At 40.5% G+C, this 18,813-nt stretch overlaps 1 protein-coding gene across 4 annotated transcripts in view; it reads right to left on the bottom strand.

Annotated features, from left to right (window-relative positions):
- The window catches only part of epha8 (eph receptor A8), a 159,090-nt gene that overhangs the window by 23,622 nt on the left and 116,655 nt on the right, over nt 1–18,813 (bottom strand). For 2 of the 4 annotated variants that reach the window (XM_082533556.1, XM_082533557.1), the window contains exons 7-11: nt 13,560–13,715; nt 12,913–13,341; nt 10,670–10,794; nt 6,276–6,438; nt 712–844 (exon numbers count right to left, since the gene is read on the bottom strand). In XM_082533556.1, coding sequence (XP_082389682.1) covers nt 712–844; nt 6,276–6,438; nt 10,670–10,794; nt 12,913–13,341; nt 13,560–13,715 — 1,006 coding nt within the window. The remainder of the gene's footprint in view (nt 1–711; nt 845–6,275; nt 6,439–10,669; nt 10,795–12,912; nt 13,342–13,559; nt 13,716–18,813) is intronic. The other 2 variants (XM_082533558.1, XM_082533559.1) reach the window with 1 other exon arrangement.

Raw genomic sequence — 18,813 nt, 5'->3', positions numbered from 1 at the left:
CTTGTGGTTTATTATTGCCTTGTAGTTAAATATTTTCATGAGTAAAGTGGCCATCCCCCTAAACTCAAATACCAACTCTTCTTTTTTCTTTTTCTTTTGCCTCAGTGGCATATGCTAAAAACTCTCCAGTCACGACAGCAGGATCTTGTCTGGAGTTCTCTAACTCATTATATTTTTTCCCACTTTTTCTATTGGCAATGAAAAACCTAATATGCACTGAAGTGTAAATTAATTAAGGGCAATGAAATTAATTATTTGGTACAGTTCTACAGAGATGTAACTAAAAGACATCAAAAGGGAGGGGTAGGGGGGTGGGATAAGTATGAATATTTGGCTTGCAAGCTACTGGACATGAATCAACATAATTAAAACCACTATGAGGTGGAAATTACAAGTTAGGAAATTAGCTAAATAAGACAGCAAGGGCTAAGGAATATTAGCCTTCAAAATTCTCCTTTATACATTATACTTAAGCTTGAAAATATAGCATGCAGACTTCTTGTGCATCTAGCATTACAAACATTTTAACGTCATAAGGGGTACTAAAAGGTACTAATGGTACTTCTCAAACACAGGCTTAAACAATATCTTCTCCCACATTTTTAGGTGGCAACAGCTGAGAGAAATACAGCGCACACGAGAGATTTGATCAAAAGAAACTACACAAAGAGGCATGGTCGTAAGAGTAGTGTAAGAAATTGTTCCACACACAGCAGAGATGGGTAGTGTGGTAAAGTGTAGCCTTGCCGTTTCCTGCAGATGATGATGGCCAGAAAGGTGACCAGACCAGACACCAGGGCCATGCAGATCCAGATGATGGTCATGGTGTTGTAACGCAAAGGAACTGCAGAGACACACAAACACAGTGTGTTAGCTGAGGGAACGCTGCCACAAATGCTCACAGTTTACACAAACACAGACACTGGTAAACACAGGTGGCAGGTAGAGTGTCATTGGTTAAACAAGATAAACAGAAATTTGGAGCTTTGTTAAATAGCCTCACCATTTAACAATCACCTCCTGTTTGTCCATCACATTAGGTAGGAAATATCCAGCTAATGTGGTCAAATACCCAGAAAGACCGAATGTTGTCATAAAAGATTACATCTATATCTTTAAGTACACTGTCATACATAGATACATCGATGTCTGAGTTGATCTGCATAATAAAACTAAACGTTTTGGTTCAGTGAACACTGAAGTACACAGTAAGTGTTAGAAGTGTGCACCAACTATCAGATGAGCTTAGTAGCAGTGAATGTGGGAACAAGAAAGACAGAGTTTTTATAGAGTGAAAAGAAATATTGATCAAAATTTGAGGCTAGTGAACAATATAGTCTCCAAGCCAACAAATGCAAATATCCGAGGTGTGAAGATCCCTGTGACACAATGTGGTTTTTGTGATCTCTCATAATATAAACAATTGAGCTTGTGGGTCTTGCATAGTATCTTCGCTGTCCCTAGGACTGATCTCCTCTGGACAGAGATCTTGGATGTTTTTCCTGGGATCTGCTGGAGCCCATCGCCTAGCTTCAGAGTCACTGCACCAAGTGCTCCAATCACAACTGGGACCAATGTTATCTTCACCCTCCACATCTTCTTGAGCTCTTCTCTGAGCCCTTGGTACTTCTCCACCTTCCCATGTTCCTTCTTCGTGATGCTGCTGTCGTTTGGTATCGCTACGTCTATCACTCTGCTTCTCCACCACTACTATATCTGGTTGGTTAACCATCACCAGTTTGTCAGTCTATATCTGGAAATCAAACAGGAACAGTCATTCTCAACCACCCTAGGGGGCGGCTCCCATTTTGACCTTCCAAGCCTTCCAGGCCATACTCAGCACAGATTTTTCTGTACACTATGCCGGCCACGTGCTGATGGCGTTCCATGTATGCCCTGCCTGCTAGCGTCTTGCACCCTACTGTTATGTGCTGGATTGTTTCAGGGGCATCTTTACATAGCCTGCACCTGGGGTCTTGCCTGGTGTGATAGACCCCAGCCTCTATGGATCTTGTGCTCAGAGCTTGTTCCTGTGCTACCATGATTAGTGCCTCTGTGCTGTCTTTCAGTCCAGCTTTGTCCAGCCACTGGTAGGATTTCTGGATGTTGATCATTTCCTCTATCTGATGGGGCTCATACCATGCTCAAAACACTCATGTTTTGAGCCATGTACCCGTTCATCAGTACAAAAAGAACTGGCAGGAATATCAGGTAGCACAAGATTGATAGAGTCTGGGATTTACCGCACCAGGAAGATCTCAGGTGCAGATGTTTCAAAATGCCCCTGAGGCAAAATGACAAGCAGAGGAAGATGGCTGACAGCTGACCTATACTGAGTGATAGCAAATCAGGAAAAGGAACACGAGAATCTCGAGAAATACCAAGGGCTTAGAGAAGAACCCTAGAAGATGTGGAGGGTGACGTTAACAGTAGTCCCTGTGGTAATCGGAGCACTAGGTGCGGTGACTCCCAAGCTAGGCGAGTGGCTCCAGCAGATCCCAGGAACAACATCAGAGATCTCTGTCCAGAAGAGAGCAGTCCTAGGAACAGCTAAGGTACTGCACAGGACCCTCAAGCTCCCAGGCCTCTGGTAGAGGATCCAAGCTCGAAGGATAGACCACCAGCAGGGGCGAGAGGGGATTTTTTTTTATGTATGTGCGTGTGTGTGTGTATTGTTTGCTAGTTTGGTCTTATAACCCTTCCAAGACAACTGAGCAGCAATAATTGCTGATGATGCCTTTTCTCCTTGACACTAAGTTAACAAATGCTCCAAAACCAATAAACTGCTAAAATTTCGGCTTTTATAAAGGTGCTCACGCTTGCAGATAATCAAGTTCAGCAAGTGCATTTTATCAGCAGCACTTGGATTCTACTTTCAGTTGGATTTCCTATGGAAGCAGAAATGGTGTACTTTCTTTTACCATTACTATGACTTACCGTGAAAGACGTTATTGCATCATGTACATTTTTTCACATTATTAATTTTTAGTGTGTACAAAGTAATAGCAAAACATGCTCACTCTGTCCATTCTGTATATCTTCAAAGTTAAGTAAGTACAGTGGGGCAAAAAGTATTTAGTCAGCCACCGATTGTGCAAGTTCCCCCACTTAAAATGATGACAGAGGTCAGTAATTTGCACCAGAGGTACACTTCAACTGTAAGAGACAGAATGTGAAAAAAAAATCCATGAATTCACATGGTAGGATTTGTAAAGAATTTATTCGTAAATCAGGGTGGAAAATAAGTATTTGGTCACCTCAAACAAGGAAAATCTCTGGCTCTCACAGACCTGTAACGTCTTCTGTAAGAAGCTTTTCTGTCCCCCACTCGTTACCTGTATGAATGGCACCTGTTTGAACTCATCATCTGTATAAAAGACACCTGTCCACAGCCTCAAACAGTCAGACTCCAAACTCCGCCATGGCCAAGACCAAAGAGCTTTCGAAGGACACCAGGAAAAGTATTGTAGACCTGCACCAGACTGGGAAGAGTGAATCTACAATAGGCAAGCAGCTTGGTGTGAAAAAATCAACTGTGGGAGCAATCATCAGAAAATGGAAGACATACAAGACCACTGATAATCTCCCTCGATCTGGGGCTCCACGCAAGATCTCATCCCGTGGGGTCAAAATGATCATGAGAACGGTGAGCAAAGATCCCAGAACCACACGGGGGGACCTGGTGAATGACCTGCAGAGAGCTGGGACCAAAGTAACAAAGGTCACCATCAGTAACACACTACAACGGCAGGGAATCAAATCCCGCAGTGCCAGACGTGTTCCGCTGCTGAAGCCAGTGCATGTCCAGGCCCGTCTGAAGTTTGCCAGAGAGCACATGGATGATACAGCAGAGGATTGGGAGAATGTCATGTGGTCAGATGAAACCAAAGTAGAACTTTTTGGTATAAACTCAACTCGTCGTGTTTGGAGGAAGAAGAATACTGAGTTGCATCCCAAGAACACCATACCTACTGTGAAGCATGGGGGTGGAAACATCATGCTATGGGGCTGTTTTTCTGCCAAGGGGACAGGACGACTGATCCGTGTTAAGGACAGAATGAATGGGGCCATGTATCGTGAGATTTTGAGCCAAAACCTCCTTCCATCAGTGAGAACTTTGAAGATGAAACGAGGCTGGGTCTTCCAACATGACAATGATCCAAAACACACCGCCCGGGCAACAAAGGAGTGGCTCCGTAAGAATCATTTGAAAGTCCTGGAGTGGCCTAGCCAGTCTCCAGACCTCAACCCCATAGAAAATCTGTGGCGGGAGTTGAAAGTCCGTGTTGCTCGGCGACAGCCCCAAAACATCACTGCTCTCGAGAAGATCTGCATGGAGGAATGGGCCAAAATACCAGCTACTGTGTGTGCAAACCTGGTAAAGACCTATAGTAAACTTTGACCTCTGTTATTGCCAACAAAGGTTATGTTACAAAGTACTGAGTTGTATTTTTGTTATTGACCAAATACTTATTTTCCACCCTAATTTACGAATAAATTCTTTACAAATCCTACCATGTGGATTCATGGATTTTTTTTTCACATTCTGTCTCTCACAGTTGAAGTGTACCTCTGGTGCAAATTACTGACCTCTGTCATCATTTTAAGTGGGGGAACTTGCACAATCGGTGGCTGACTAAATACTTTTTTGCCCCACTGTATATATCATGTAAATTGAAAGTGACAGTAGAAGGTTTCCAGTATGAGTTTGAAACTAATTTCGCCTTTTCTCCAAAAGGTCTGCTTGAAAATGTTGATGATGGTAGAATTAATTACAGCTTTGTGTGAGAAAATTATTGGCAATTTTCTGTAATTATGTGATATTGACAGCTGACCTAACGTTCACCCACATTTTTGCGTGGCTATTGGTAGTTGCTTTCTCTGTTTCAGAAACAGCTGATGAAATCAGCGTCTTGTACTTGTCAGGATTAAGAATAGAGATGTCATCATCCTGCACCGGAGTCAGAATTGATTGCAAACGAAATGGCAAGACATGTGGATGAAATGGATGGACTGGGCTGTTGAAAGTCGGTTAACAGAAATAGCAAACCTTAAAAAACACATATAGATTTGACACATAGATGTTAGATTTAACAGTCTGAGCCAATGTCACAGCCTGTATGACTACCCAGCCACTGTCAACTGATTAGGGCAAAATAACCTCCACTACCAAACACTGACATGAACTGGATGTTAAAAAAAGCTGAATCCTGAAAAGACAGGATGGTGCCAAATGGTCCTCAAACTGGTCCCACTGCAAACCTTCACAATATATAGAGAACAATACAGAATTCTGCCAAAGGATAATTTACTAGACAAGTTAAAAATTTGATCTGATGTTGGAACTAAATACGGATCATCAAAGCCTTAATATTTTATTTTAAGTAACCAAATTTAACCAGTCCATTTTATAACTGTCAAAAACAGTTGTCACACATGAACTCGACTGTTGCCTATGCAAGCACGCAAAAGGAAAGCCCAGGGCTGCAGTTCATGTGCAAAAACAGCTAAAGACCTTTGGAAATGAAAGTTGAGTATCAGCAAAATAAAAGTTATTCTATCTTTGTCCTCTGGGAACCGTACATATGCCCATTGTTCATTAGAGTCCACCCAGCGTGGACTAAAGTGGTGCACTGACTAAGCCTAATCCCAAAACTTGGGACTTATTGATTACTCAGCATGAAGGCTCATGGAATGTGTACAGCCCTCTTGTTCAGTCAGCGAGAGTTTGGTCCGGTGAACAGCCTCCGAAAGGAGGCTATTAGTCAGTGAAACAGCACTGGGACTCCAACTAGGCAGGTGGTTGAGCTTTGCAGACCTAGCGCCTGCTCAGGACATTATCTGCCAAATCCCTTATTAGGAAAGAAAAATATTCGAATAGAAGTTTTCTGTAACAGTCTGTGTTGTTCTTACTTCAGGTGAAAGACATGAAACTTCTACCCCACAGCAGCACTGTGTTTAGCTGTTTGAAGCCTGTGTAGGCTGCAGCTTTGCTGACAGGGGTGACCCTCTAACAAAGCACAGATCAATGGAACAGAGGGGTGGACTGGGGCAGTTATCACCCAAACCTTTCCAGCCTAGGACCATGCTGTGCTGTTTGGCTTGACTTTGAGGTGATAGTCATTTAACTGTTGTTACTGGACTTTTTTTTCCCAGTGTATCAAAGGTTTCTAGTGACTCATGGAGAGCAGGAGATTTTACCAAACAATTTAGCGATACAGCGTTTTCTCTTTTCTTTTCTCCTCGCAGACCAGTGTACACGCACATACACACACCTGCTTTCCCAGTCTGGATCTCTATGTTCTGGCTGAAGCGTCCGCAGCCTGCTGAGGTTCTGGCTCGGACCTGGAAGATATACTTGGTACCTGGCTTCAGCCCTGACACTCGGGCGCTGGTGTTTTTGGACTTCAGAGTGGAGTAACTGTGCTCTTCATTATCCTACAAGAATGACAAATACATCTAAAGATTAGGGTTGTGAAGATTGGTGTGACTTCCAAAAATGTGTTTCAGAAATGAATTAAATCAGTCGGCTGTTATTCTCGAGGTGTGGAGTAATGTTCCTAAACAAATGCTTTGCTAAGCACGTTTTACATTCAAGTTGTTATTTGGCATCAGTGCGCGATGCATTAAACTGTAACAACAGCAAGACCAAATCTAAGCAAGAAACCTTTAGGGTCTACACTAAGCTAGACTGTTTTTGTGACTAAGCCTGTGACTGAATACCACAATGAAAAGTGAATAAAAATTTAAATATTAGCAGACTGGGGGGAAAAAATCAAGTGGAAAACACAAAGCTGCAAATCAAAGTCTCTTTCTTGACAAACCCAGGTCCTCGATATTTATATATATATTACTGCATCCAGGACCACCTGCAAAAAACATAACAATGAGATACAAAAATTGCAATATATAACACTCTGGGTTGACATAAAACTAAAATATTTACTTTAACACACAATTACATGAGTGGCTTTATTTCTTATTAATGAACAAGTGAATTCTAAAGCAGTGATACAAAATCCCACATTTCATTCAAAATGTGTTTTTTTAAAGAATAATGACATAACCCCCAAAAGCTGAGAGACTGTCTAAAATGTAAACAAAAGCACAATGTAATGATTTACATAAACCCGTATTTTGTTTATAATAGAACACAGAAACGTCCCAAATTCTAAATTAGAAAAATTGCAATTTTAAGCTCATTTAAATTAGATGAAGGCAACGCAATTAGGCTGGGATGTTTACCAGTGTCGCTTCTTTTAATAACAGTCTGTACTGGATTTTTGGGAGAGGATGCTGTCCCATTCTTGTCTGATCTAGACAACAGTCCTGGGTCCCAGGTCTTCTTAGTCATAGTTTTCATTTCATGATATGCCATGAGAGTTGCAAGTCAGTGGATTCTGTTCTTATTTACATTTTATATACACCCTTTCTACAAATAATAAATAAAACCACACAGTAAAGACAAATATATATGTCCCAATATAAAAACACACAGTCCAACGTACAGTCTTGCAGGCTGTTCTGCTTACACACTTCATGCACACACTGGATGCAAACAAGCCAAGAATAATGGACACAAAAAATTGAAGGAAATGCTAACTACTGATTCAGCCAAATTAGTGGGCTGATCCATCAGAATCAGAATCAGAATCAGAATCAGAAACTTTATTGTCATTGTCATGAGAACAACGAAATTAAGAATGGTCCCCGATCATTGCATCATCCCTAGCAATATCAAATATAAATAAAACAATAAAATTCAATAAATAAAATAGATAGAATACTTAAAATACTAATAAGATATAACAGTAAAACATTCACATACATTCCCACACACATGCTTCAGACCGTGCATAAATTAACACAAGAGTGGCGTGATGGACATTTTTTTGTAGTATTCAGATGTGTTATTGCAGTTGGATAACAGCTGTGTTTGAGTCTATTAGTCCTTGCTCTGATTGCCCTGTACCGTCTGCCTGAGGGCAACAGTTCGAACAGGGAGTGGCCAGGATGTGAGGTGTCTTTTATGATGTTTTGGGCCTTTTTAAAACAGTGGGCATTGTGTAGAACTTCCAGTGTGGGGAGAGGGCAGCCAGTGATCTTTTGGGCGGTGTTAATGATCCCTTGGAGTGCTTTCCTCTGAGCCCCTGTGCAGCTAGTGTACCAGATGCATATGCAGTAAGTTAGAACACTCTCAATGGTGGCTCTGTAGAAGGACACCAGCAGTCTCTGTGTGATGTTATTCCTCCTGAGAATTCTCAGGAAGTACAGTCTCTGTTGGGCCTTTTTCAGCAGCTCGGAGGTGTTCACACTCCAGGAAAGGTTCTCCTCTATATTGACTCCCAGGAAGCGGAAGCTTGCCACCCTTTCTACACAGTCCCCATTTATGAATAGTGGTTGGATCTCTGCCTTTTTCCTTCTGAAGTCTATTATGAGTTCTTTGGTTTTTGAAGTGTTGAGGAGGAGGTTATTGGCCTTACACCATGTTTCTGACATACAATTAGTAAATCTCATACAGCACACATTATTTAAGATGCTTTATCTGCCCACAGCTGCTACACATCTGCAAGCTGCTTAGCAACCCGACTTTTTCTCATTCTCTTTCTTTTTATATTGCATCCTCATCTGTGTTTTGTAGGCAATTAAAAACTTTTTACTGTGTATTCCATTTTTAACAAAAACAAACTTAAACAACAGGCAGATGATATTCTTCAAACCAACAATTTAAACTACATTTATCACATGAATGCATGAACACTATAGTTTATTTGGACTCCTTTCCAAATGCGCTATTATTCTTCCATGAAAACCCACCAGAGCGCCAAATGTGTATTGATCCATGGCTGACAATAGACCTCAACAAGATGCAGCATTTCCACCTGTTTGAGTAATATTTAATCAAAGCTACAGTGCCACCATTGTTTTAAAAAGGTAACTGAGCTTTTTTTGGAAATCACACTTTATTATTGAGGCCCATTTCTTATGATGAATCTCTTCAGTATGAAGCAGAGGACCTGGATCTGAGGTTTGCAGACACCGTAGAAAAGATGTAATGAATAATGAGGCAGAATTATAGGATTCGGTGACAATAAGGAAACTGCAGCCCAGATTTATCCTGTAAGTGCCTTTAAAGACGACTGAAAAAAATGGAAGATCACACTGAATCTACCACAGCTATCACAACACTCACTTTATTTCTTACAGTCTTCTTTAACTAGTAGACTCATTAGAGCCAATGCTGAACACAGGAAATGAATATAACCTGCTCTGTCAGTTAGACTTTATTGCCATGTAAATGCCTCAGAAAATCTTTTCATCTGCTTCTGTCAGTCAGAAAAATGAACCCTGAATCGTGTTTGTCCTATTTTCTTGTTTCTTTTTTGATATTAGATTCATTTGTGATGCATCTTTTAGTTAAAAGTGAATTGTCAATATTATTATGCATACCTATCTGTGTTACAAAATTCAGCTGTTTTCATGTACATATTCATCAAAAAGGGGATGTGCAGTTTATCATATTCCTATTTTGAAGTCTTGATCATGTTCATCATTATCATATCATTATCAATAATTTAGACATATTTTAAATGTGTGGTGGAAAAACACTCAACAAAACAATATAAAGAGTTACAAGGTGCTTGGAGACAGTAGAGCAGCTGAATCATTTGGGTGTCCCGGGGAAGGATAACAGCCAAATTATAAAGTGTTGGCTCTCTCTTGTTTTCATCATCGTCAGCTGCAGCAGCCACCATCCTCGCCGTGACTCACTGTTGTTCAGTACAGTACTAAAAAACCTTACGAAAGCACATTGCTGACTTGTCCACTTGAAAATCCCCCACAGGCGTCTCACCCCTGAGCGAGGCCAGATTAAGACAGCAGCGCAAGAGACGAGCTAATCCTTCAGAACTCCCCACACCATCCTGCTTGTTTGGCTATGAGACCGCCGGCTCTCAGGCTGCTCCCTCTGCAATTAGCTGATTTCTATCAAACCACACACACACACACACACACACACACACACACACACACACACACACACACACACACACACACACAAAACCACACATACTCACCCAAATGCACACACACACACACACACACACACACACACACACACACACACACACACACACACAGAAAACCACACATACTCACCCAAATGCACATACATGTACACACACACACACACACACACACACAGAAAACCACACATACTCACCCAAATGCACATACATGCACATTCAGGCAAACACTTGTGGCAATTAGCTTATCGACAGGTCACGCCCGCCAAGCCGCTCGCTGTCACTGTCCCTTTCGCTAAGTTGAAAAACTACACCGTCTCATTCGCTTTCTGGCTCTCATTCTCTCAAAACCCCATTTCCTTTCAAGTAGCTCAGCTGCCAGCAGGGTCTTTTTCTTGTATTAAGTTATCCTGCGTCTGTCCAACCGTCACTCCTCTGTTTTCACAATATTGTGCCTCAGCTTAGTCGAGGCCCTTTGAAGACAATGCGTTTACAGGTACAGTTTTTCCTCTCATGAGATGCCTGAAGAGTTTCACGTAAGTTCTTTTTGGAAAATAAGCACAATAGGTTGGCATCGGCCTCAAACAAGTGACTACAGAACTGTTTTTAAGGCTTGAGTGGTACAGATGTAGCAACTGGCGTACCTTCTCATAATATTTGATGTCGTACTCGAGGATAACTCCGTTGGGCTGATCGGGTTCGTGCCACAGCAGAGTCACGCTGTTCTGACTGGTGTTCTCCTGCCGGATCGCTAACACTTCAGAGGGGGCTGCACAAGAAACAGGGAAGACAAGGTTTTGTCAACTCTAGATGTTTTTCCATGGTTACAGAGCGTAAGGAGATGAGGTTACTATAAAGTAAGTAAAGGCCTACTCTGACAGGCTTTTTGTTTTGTTTGTTTTTTCACCTGCTGTTAGCTTTAAGCTGCAACTCACTCGCTGATGGCGTCCAACTTTATTTCTAGAGTTTCTAGAATTTTAACTGCTAATAAGATCGAGGTTCTAATTGTTGCCCAAGGCAAGGTGTAATTAACAAAGATTAAAAGATTTCTTGATGAAGTCTTACTTTAAACCTAGATTAAATGTAATTCTGTTGCACAAAAATATTGTATTGTTATCAGTGTATTAACTTGGCTTTTTACTTGTGTGCTGTACTCACATTTGGTCTTAAAATTAATTCAAAGTTGTATTACAGATGTATTAAAAAGAACAAACACTGCTTTTCACCTCCTGTCATTTGTACCAGACGTCCTTTTGGAGACATGCATTAGTCAGTGAGTGACACTAACAGTTACTTCCAACTAGTCAACCAGAGACTGATTACAAGTCATTGCTGTCACATTCATCACAACAGAAATGGGCCGAGTTCTGTTCATGACGTCAGCGTGGAGCATAGAAGAAAGTTAGCCATGAGTTCTGTTTGCTGACAGTAGCAACTATTCCAACTAGTCCTTACAGAAACAAAGTGCACATTGCACAACCTGTTTTTCATTATCAGCACAAAATGTCACTGAGACAGCACATTCCTTTTAAATATTGTTATTTTGGCACTTCTGCACATTTGACAGTAAAAGAACTACAAAGTGAGAAAAGTATGTCTGATACAGAGCCAAGGCTCCGAATGATGTGACTGCAAGTGAGTCGCCAATAACTCACAGGTGACTTTTAAACTTGAGATTTAAACATTTTATTTCATTTAATTTTCATGACATTTCTCTTCTTTTGGCTTCGGATTATTATATAGTTTTCACACTGACTTATTTCAGGTTAGATGTGTGCACTTGCATGTATGAACATGCACCACTGATGCAATCATATCTTATGCTACCAATATAAACCAGTCACAATCCTGCTTCAGTGCACCTTTATAGATCTGTAACGCCGTTGTCATTCATTTACTTTATGTGCTACACGTACAGATTTTGTATTTATGATTATTTATTTTATTACTTAACACCACACTCCCTTTAAGCCAACTTATTTCTGAATGGCTCAGAGCATGAGATTTGTAAGGAGGGTGGAGATTCTGTGTCTACTAAAGCCTTGGGCCTGAGATGACCACATCCGTGATGTCATAGATCCAAGAGTAGACATAATTGTCTGACGCCTGTGCTTTTGCCTCACAGGGATCTCTTTAATATTCACTGGCTTTATTTTAATTAGAAACTACACCACTGTAACAGAATATAAATGACAGAAAATAAAGAAAGTCTCCTTAATGTATTTGTGAGAGATTTACAAACTCTTTAAATCTTTACCAAAAGACTTACAAACATTTCTACTTGCGAATTCTCTTGAACTCACAGTTCGTTTTCTGCTGTCATTACTTTTTCAGTTTCTGTTAAGACACTTTCTCTTTTATTTCAAAATCTCTGTCATACAACTCAATTGTTTCTACTTTAAAGTCTCTGAGAAAGTAGCCATTAGCATGGCGATCACTGAGCTACAGGCTTCAAATTGGAATTTACATCCTTGTACTCCATATTAGTTTACATTCCTTGTATTTTTTTCAGTTTTATATTTCCTAATTTTTTCTTTGTTTCTTTTTTGTGTTTCTTGTGAGTTCTTTGTATTACTATCTTCTGTTTTTGAATTTCTACACTTTACAGATCCTTGTGTGGAGGGTGTGGCTTGTTCTCCAGCTCCTCTGGAGAAAAACGTCTATTATATATGTGGGGACCAGGAAGTAATGAAGTCACAAATACACACCTAACCTAATGCTGACTCTTCACCAAGATCATTTCCTCTCATCGCACTTCAGACAGAAAAATTTATTTTGAGGAAAAGTACAAGCCAAATACACTGGATATACATAAGGTTGTGATTAACTGTGCTGCCTACTAAACTCCTCGTAATGATTTCCAGTACGTCATTGTTCTGAACCCTACCTGCCTGGTTCGTTGTGATGTTGACCACGGCGTAAGGTGTTGGCTCATTGGTTAGGTGTGACACTGCATTCATGGCCAGGATGCGGAAGGAGTAGTTGGTGTGGGCCACCAGGTTGAGCACTGTCACCCAAGACTCCTTCAGCCCGGTCTGGCGAGGAACGAATCGGACCGCAGCCGTGCCCGAACGCTCCACCATCCCTCCTCCCCCTGCCCCAACACTTGCCCCTCCACCTGCCTTCCCTCCACCAGTGATGCCTCCAGGGGAGGATGAACAGTCCTCACAGGGCCCTCCTTCTCCTGAGCACTTCATACACAACACGCTGTACTGCAAGTCGCTGCGACCCCCTGTATCCAGAGGACGGTCCCACTCTAAATTCACGGAGGTCCCATTGACTGAGGAGATGACGCTTACTGGAGCAGATGGAGGGCCTGGAGAAAAGAGAGATTTGAGTTCATTCGGAGGTTTGATCATGTCTGAAAAAAAAGTAAATTCGATTTCTCAGGCAAAGATAAGTTCAGCACATCATGTCATGGTTATCGTGTGCTGTTTGAGTGTGTTTATGTGCACGTCTTTTCACTTTTTCAAGGCAATCCCACACCTTGCCTGTGGGACTGGGCTTTCTGGTACACGGTGTTTTTGTACTTACGGGAGCATGGAGCTGCCGGTGTGTCATCTGCTGCCCGATAGTAGTTGGTGTCACAGGGGCAGGAGAGGGCGGCTCTGGTCTCTGAGTGGCTGTGTTGAGGACATTTACCACACAGACCATCGCCTGCCACCGGCTTATAGAAACCCACCTCACAGGCTGCAGAAACGGGGAGATAGAGACAGAGAAAGAGTGAGAGAGGGGCAGGGAGAATAAATAGAGTAAATAGAGACCTTGCAGGGAAGCTGCATTGCCATAATCACTCAGACCGTGATAAAATTCAGAGAGAGTGCATTCAGAGAGGCATGAATCACACTCTTATAGCAAGCTGTGCATATCAACGTGAAGCTTCAACTTTTTCAAAACTGTGTCATCTCCTCTAAAGCATTCATTTTAGGACATAGACCCATCCCAACTCCCCCTTAATCTATGTATAATTACAGGCCTTGTAACCGCAGAGACTGCAGAGCAGGGGAGATGAAAGTCATACTTCTTTCTGTTCAGATTTGGGCTGAAAAGGCGCTGCACTGTTGATACTCCCAGTGAGACCATCTGAATCCAGACCGTGTTTCAACCTTATTCAGCTGCTCTGATACATATTCACTTTTAACTCTGCACTGATTAATAATAGAGGGGCTCTGATAAATATATTCTCTTTCCAGGCAGTTAATAGGCTTCTGCTTTGGTAAATGGGGCAGGGGTAAACCTCGCATACACGCAGCAAAGCATCATATATGAAAACGATGCACCCTGTTTGCACTTCTTCGCACATGGTAATTTGCGATTCCCCAAAATGCTGTGTTTTAGTTTACAGATGCAGTCTTTGCCTAACCTTTCCTTCTAAAGCAAATAGAAGACCATTTTAGGGCTTTAGACATCAAAGACACTGAAAGAAACATAAAATGGAAAATCAAGAAGAGCAAATTTATAAGAAAATATACAGTTGACATGTATTCCTGATTATTGAAGACATTTTTAGATATGTTTGTAAACGATTAAAACCACTCCCCATGCAAATGTTCAGCAAATCCATTCAATGTAGGGTCAGGCATTTGATGCAGTTATTTTTATGATATTATATTTTGAGAATCCCTCATAAAGCAGCTTTTAGTTATTTAAAACAGACAATATAAGAATCCGTCCTTATCTAAAATCTACCCATCTTCAGTGAATGGGAAGTTGCTACCACAATAATGTAATCCCACTGGCTTCCCCACAGCTGAAATTACAGCTTTTATCTGTCTGAACCTGGTGGCAGTGGGAAGTCATCCGTCCACTACTCAGTAGGTATGCACAGGTAAGCTTTGACTGACATATGAATATGAAATGGAAATGGGGACAAAATACAAACAATGTGGAGGACTTCTTGGCTCCAAAAGTAAACCAAACCAAACAATCATGATGTTCCCTCCATGTGTCAGTAGACCTCTTCATTAGATGCTTTAGGCTTAACAAAGAACAGAAAGAAAACCTCTGATCTTTTACCCAAAAGGAAGTCAAACACCAGAGACCAATTAGCAATTGCAACACCAACTATGTCTTACACTACACCCACTTTGGAAAATATACAGTATTTATATACAAGATATGAACTAGAGATTTTGGGAGATACTTACACAGGTAACATGTAAATGACTTTCAGGGGGTAAAGGAGGAAGAGGCCATGGAGCCTCAGCAACAAGTGTTCGGGACACTGCCAGGTTTGTATTTCAGAGCCAGAAGTGGCCATATTTACACTGAAATGTGACCAGTTTTATTTGGGTTTACTTATATAACAAGAGCAATATAAAGCCTCACTTTATATTGTAAGCTAAGGGTGCTACAATTAGATACAAAAACAGTGCTAAATTATAAGCTACAGCTAGGAAGCAAGGTTAGTGAGCTGAATTCATGGCTGCAACACATACTTGCTAATTAATCTTGTGAGTGAATGAGCTGCCTGGACATGAGGACACAGGAGTAATTATGGAGACAGTGAGTTTTATTTAACAAAAAAAAAAGCAAAAATATATTATATATAAGTAAACAAATAAAAAAAAAACAAAAAAAGTAATAAAAGCAACTTAACAAAATACCACCAAATTAATTGCATTAAAAAAAACTGACTTAACAGACAAGACAAAGTGGATTTAAATATTAGCTCATCAGACTAGTCTAACACACAAGGGACAACTGACAAAACACCCCCAAAATAATTAAATAGTTACTTCAGTTAATGGGAATCAAGCAGAAAACCAAATATGTCTCATAAGTTAAAGAAAGGAAACCAACACATTAACTTCCACTGTGTTTTTAATGCTTATTTTTCAGCCTTGAAAGCTTTCCATTTGGTTGGATCATATCCTTCATTGAACCTTTACTTGGATGTCTGTACACTCCAAGTACACACATACTAGATTTCACTCCATATTGGACTGTTGTTACATTAGGTCACTGACTAAATCTGCCCAGACAGACACATCCATCCAACTTGTGCCAAAAAGCTTAAAACCTGCAGAAGTACATTTTGCCATGATGACCTACTGTGACAGGCAGAAAAATTCACAACATGAAAATCATATCAGCGAGGCTGGTAAACATTCTGTCAAAAAGGGGACTTTATATCGTAGCTTCAAAATCTGGCACCAAAGTTCTATTTTGAAGTGCAGCGAAAGCTTAAAGATTAATATATGCAAAACTGGCTATCAATTATTACGAAGAACCGCAGGGGACATGGGAGAAAAAAAAATTAAGACGGACTTTTGCGAGATCCCGAGTTAGTTTTGCGAGATTTCGCAAAACTAACTCGGGATCTCGCAAAAGTTTTGCGAGATTTCTCAAAAGTCCGTCTTAATTTTTTTTCTCCCATGTCCCCTGCGGGGCTCCGTAAATTATAATCAATTATTTGAGGAAATAATCCATTTAAAACCTGTCAAGTATAGTAACAAAACATTCTAAGAAACTGAAAGCAGCAACAGTGTCTGTCCTAGGAGGTGTCAGCAGTGTTTCAATGATAAAGGCATCCATGTTAGTGGGTTCACCAAGACATTCTCAAGCCAGCTTAGAAGCATGTCCTAGGCCCAAGAGCCTCGTCCCGGCCTAAAACACCTCCCCTAAGAGGCACACAGAAATCAGATACTTGCCAGATAGAACAGAATAGACTAGACTAGAATAGAATAATCCTTTAATTGTCCCACAGGGGAAAAAACACATATACAAACAGAACAGGACACAGGACACAGAACAGAAACACACAATATTTTTACATATCATGGACAATAGTTACCAAAACAGTACTGTACAGTTATTAAAATTAAAGTACAGATAATTAGCAAACCCAGGTTGTAGTGTGCAAACGGAGCAGGATACTGAAAGATGTTTAAAATACAGATTGTGTATTGTACATGTGCATTAAAAAGTTAGTTAGTTAGTATATATAAACTGAGAAAGTAATGTGCAAGTTATAACAGTAGTAGTTGTTCGGTTGATTAGTGCAAATTTCAGCGCTGATGTAAACATCTGTGTTTGTTGGGAGCCGTTTTGATTGTACAGTCTGACAGCTGCAGGGAGGAAGGACCTGCGGAAACGCATCTAGGATGCAGCAGTCAGATACCTGAGCCACATCATATAGCTCTTATCCAGTGTGGAGGAGTAACAGCTCTACTCACCCCATCTCTACAATAGAGCCCTGACACCCTTCAGAAGAGGTTAATTTCTTTCATTTCTTCACTGCCCACTGATTATAACCATAGATAAGGGAAGGAAAGTAGATCGACTGGTAATTGGACAGTTTTACATTCACACTCAGCAGCTTCCTCACCACAACAGACTGTAATGCAGTAAAGCAGATGCTGCACCAATCAGACAATCTACTCTACCCTCATCTGTGAGCAAATTCACCATACTTCACACTCGCAACTTGTTCCAGATGCACGGTGGGCATTCCACTGGTTTCCGGCTACAGAAAATCAGACTGGTTCCAAATTATGTCTGCAGCATTTTACATTCACATAATATTTACAGAAATCAGCAAAAAATATTGTACGTCAGTTTTTGTTTTTTTTACTTTATTTATTAATTAATTTTTTGAGAATATTTCATTGCACTCTGTATAAAAAGCTACATTACTGGTGTGGTAGCTTCCTCGACCTTTGTAAATGATACAATTCAAACGATATCATGACTGATATTTTCCATGAAGCAAAAGTTCGAACCGCTGATTTTAAATTAATAAACTCTACACAGAGAAGCTGTTTAGAGATCGTTAACCTACATTTTCTAAGACTCTGGGGGAAAAAAGCATTTTAAATTTGTAGTTTTTATCCTCTCCTGACTTTGTGTGATCAAACATCTCTTTTGCCATCTGTTGGGTTTTTGTACTTTTCTGTTCCAAACTGGTCATTTACAGTCTTTTAACTCTACAAATTTCAATGTAAAACAGGACTATTCTAAAGGCACTTAATTTATAAGAAACATTTCCATAATAGTAATACAGCCAGTAACAATATATTCTGGCTTTCGGAAGTTTTGGCATCTAACAATTACTAATTTAAATTTTTGGATGCTTTGGGACTGTAGAGCTAGTTGTTTGTTCAGGTGTTTTTATTATCACTGAGTGGTGTATACATAAGAAGCACCCCTCTGTATAATACCCTGTAATTTAATAGCACCACAAACAGAAGGTTTATCTTCCAAAATAACCATAAAGTTGACTTAACAGCTCTCTAAGACTCTAAGCAAAATGGCAGATTGACGCCGTGTTCATCATCTGTGGGTAACTTACAGTACTGTATAAGGGACTGACTAACAAGTCTAATAACAAAGCTAGCAAAATATGACATCACAAACAGCTGGAGCTGATATTGGTTGCAATACACAACAAGGATTTTAATTAATTACCTTTCATCAGGCTTGATGACTAGGGTTTTAGACAATGGTGCACGCACAGTGTTTTGTTAGTCTTGTCTGTAATTCAATCTCTATTATTTATAATTCACCATTTAATATACCATGACTTGCTCCTGTCTGCCTGTCCTTTCAGACAAAGATATAGGCGTCCATTAAGAGTGAGAAAGAGATCGAGTGAGGGGCTGCTGTGCTTCTAGATGTGTGTTTGTCATATAAAACCTGTCAGGGCTGATCACATCAAAAGACCTGGACAATCAATGTTATAAAAGAGCAACAGAAGACTTCTATGAGAAACGCATACATTAAAAGCTGGAAAAAAAGAAAAGTTCAGCTGAAAATTCTCTGACGTGCACACATTTTGTTTTCTCCA

This window comes from Aulonocara stuartgranti (genome assembly GCF_965226115.1).
Source record: "Aulonocara stuartgranti genome assembly, chromosome: 5".
NCBI lineage: Eukaryota > Metazoa > Chordata > Actinopteri > Cichliformes > Cichlidae > Aulonocara > Aulonocara stuartgranti.
The sequence above is the reverse complement of the archived record's forward strand: the minus strand, read 5'-3'. Positions and strand labels throughout refer to the sequence as shown.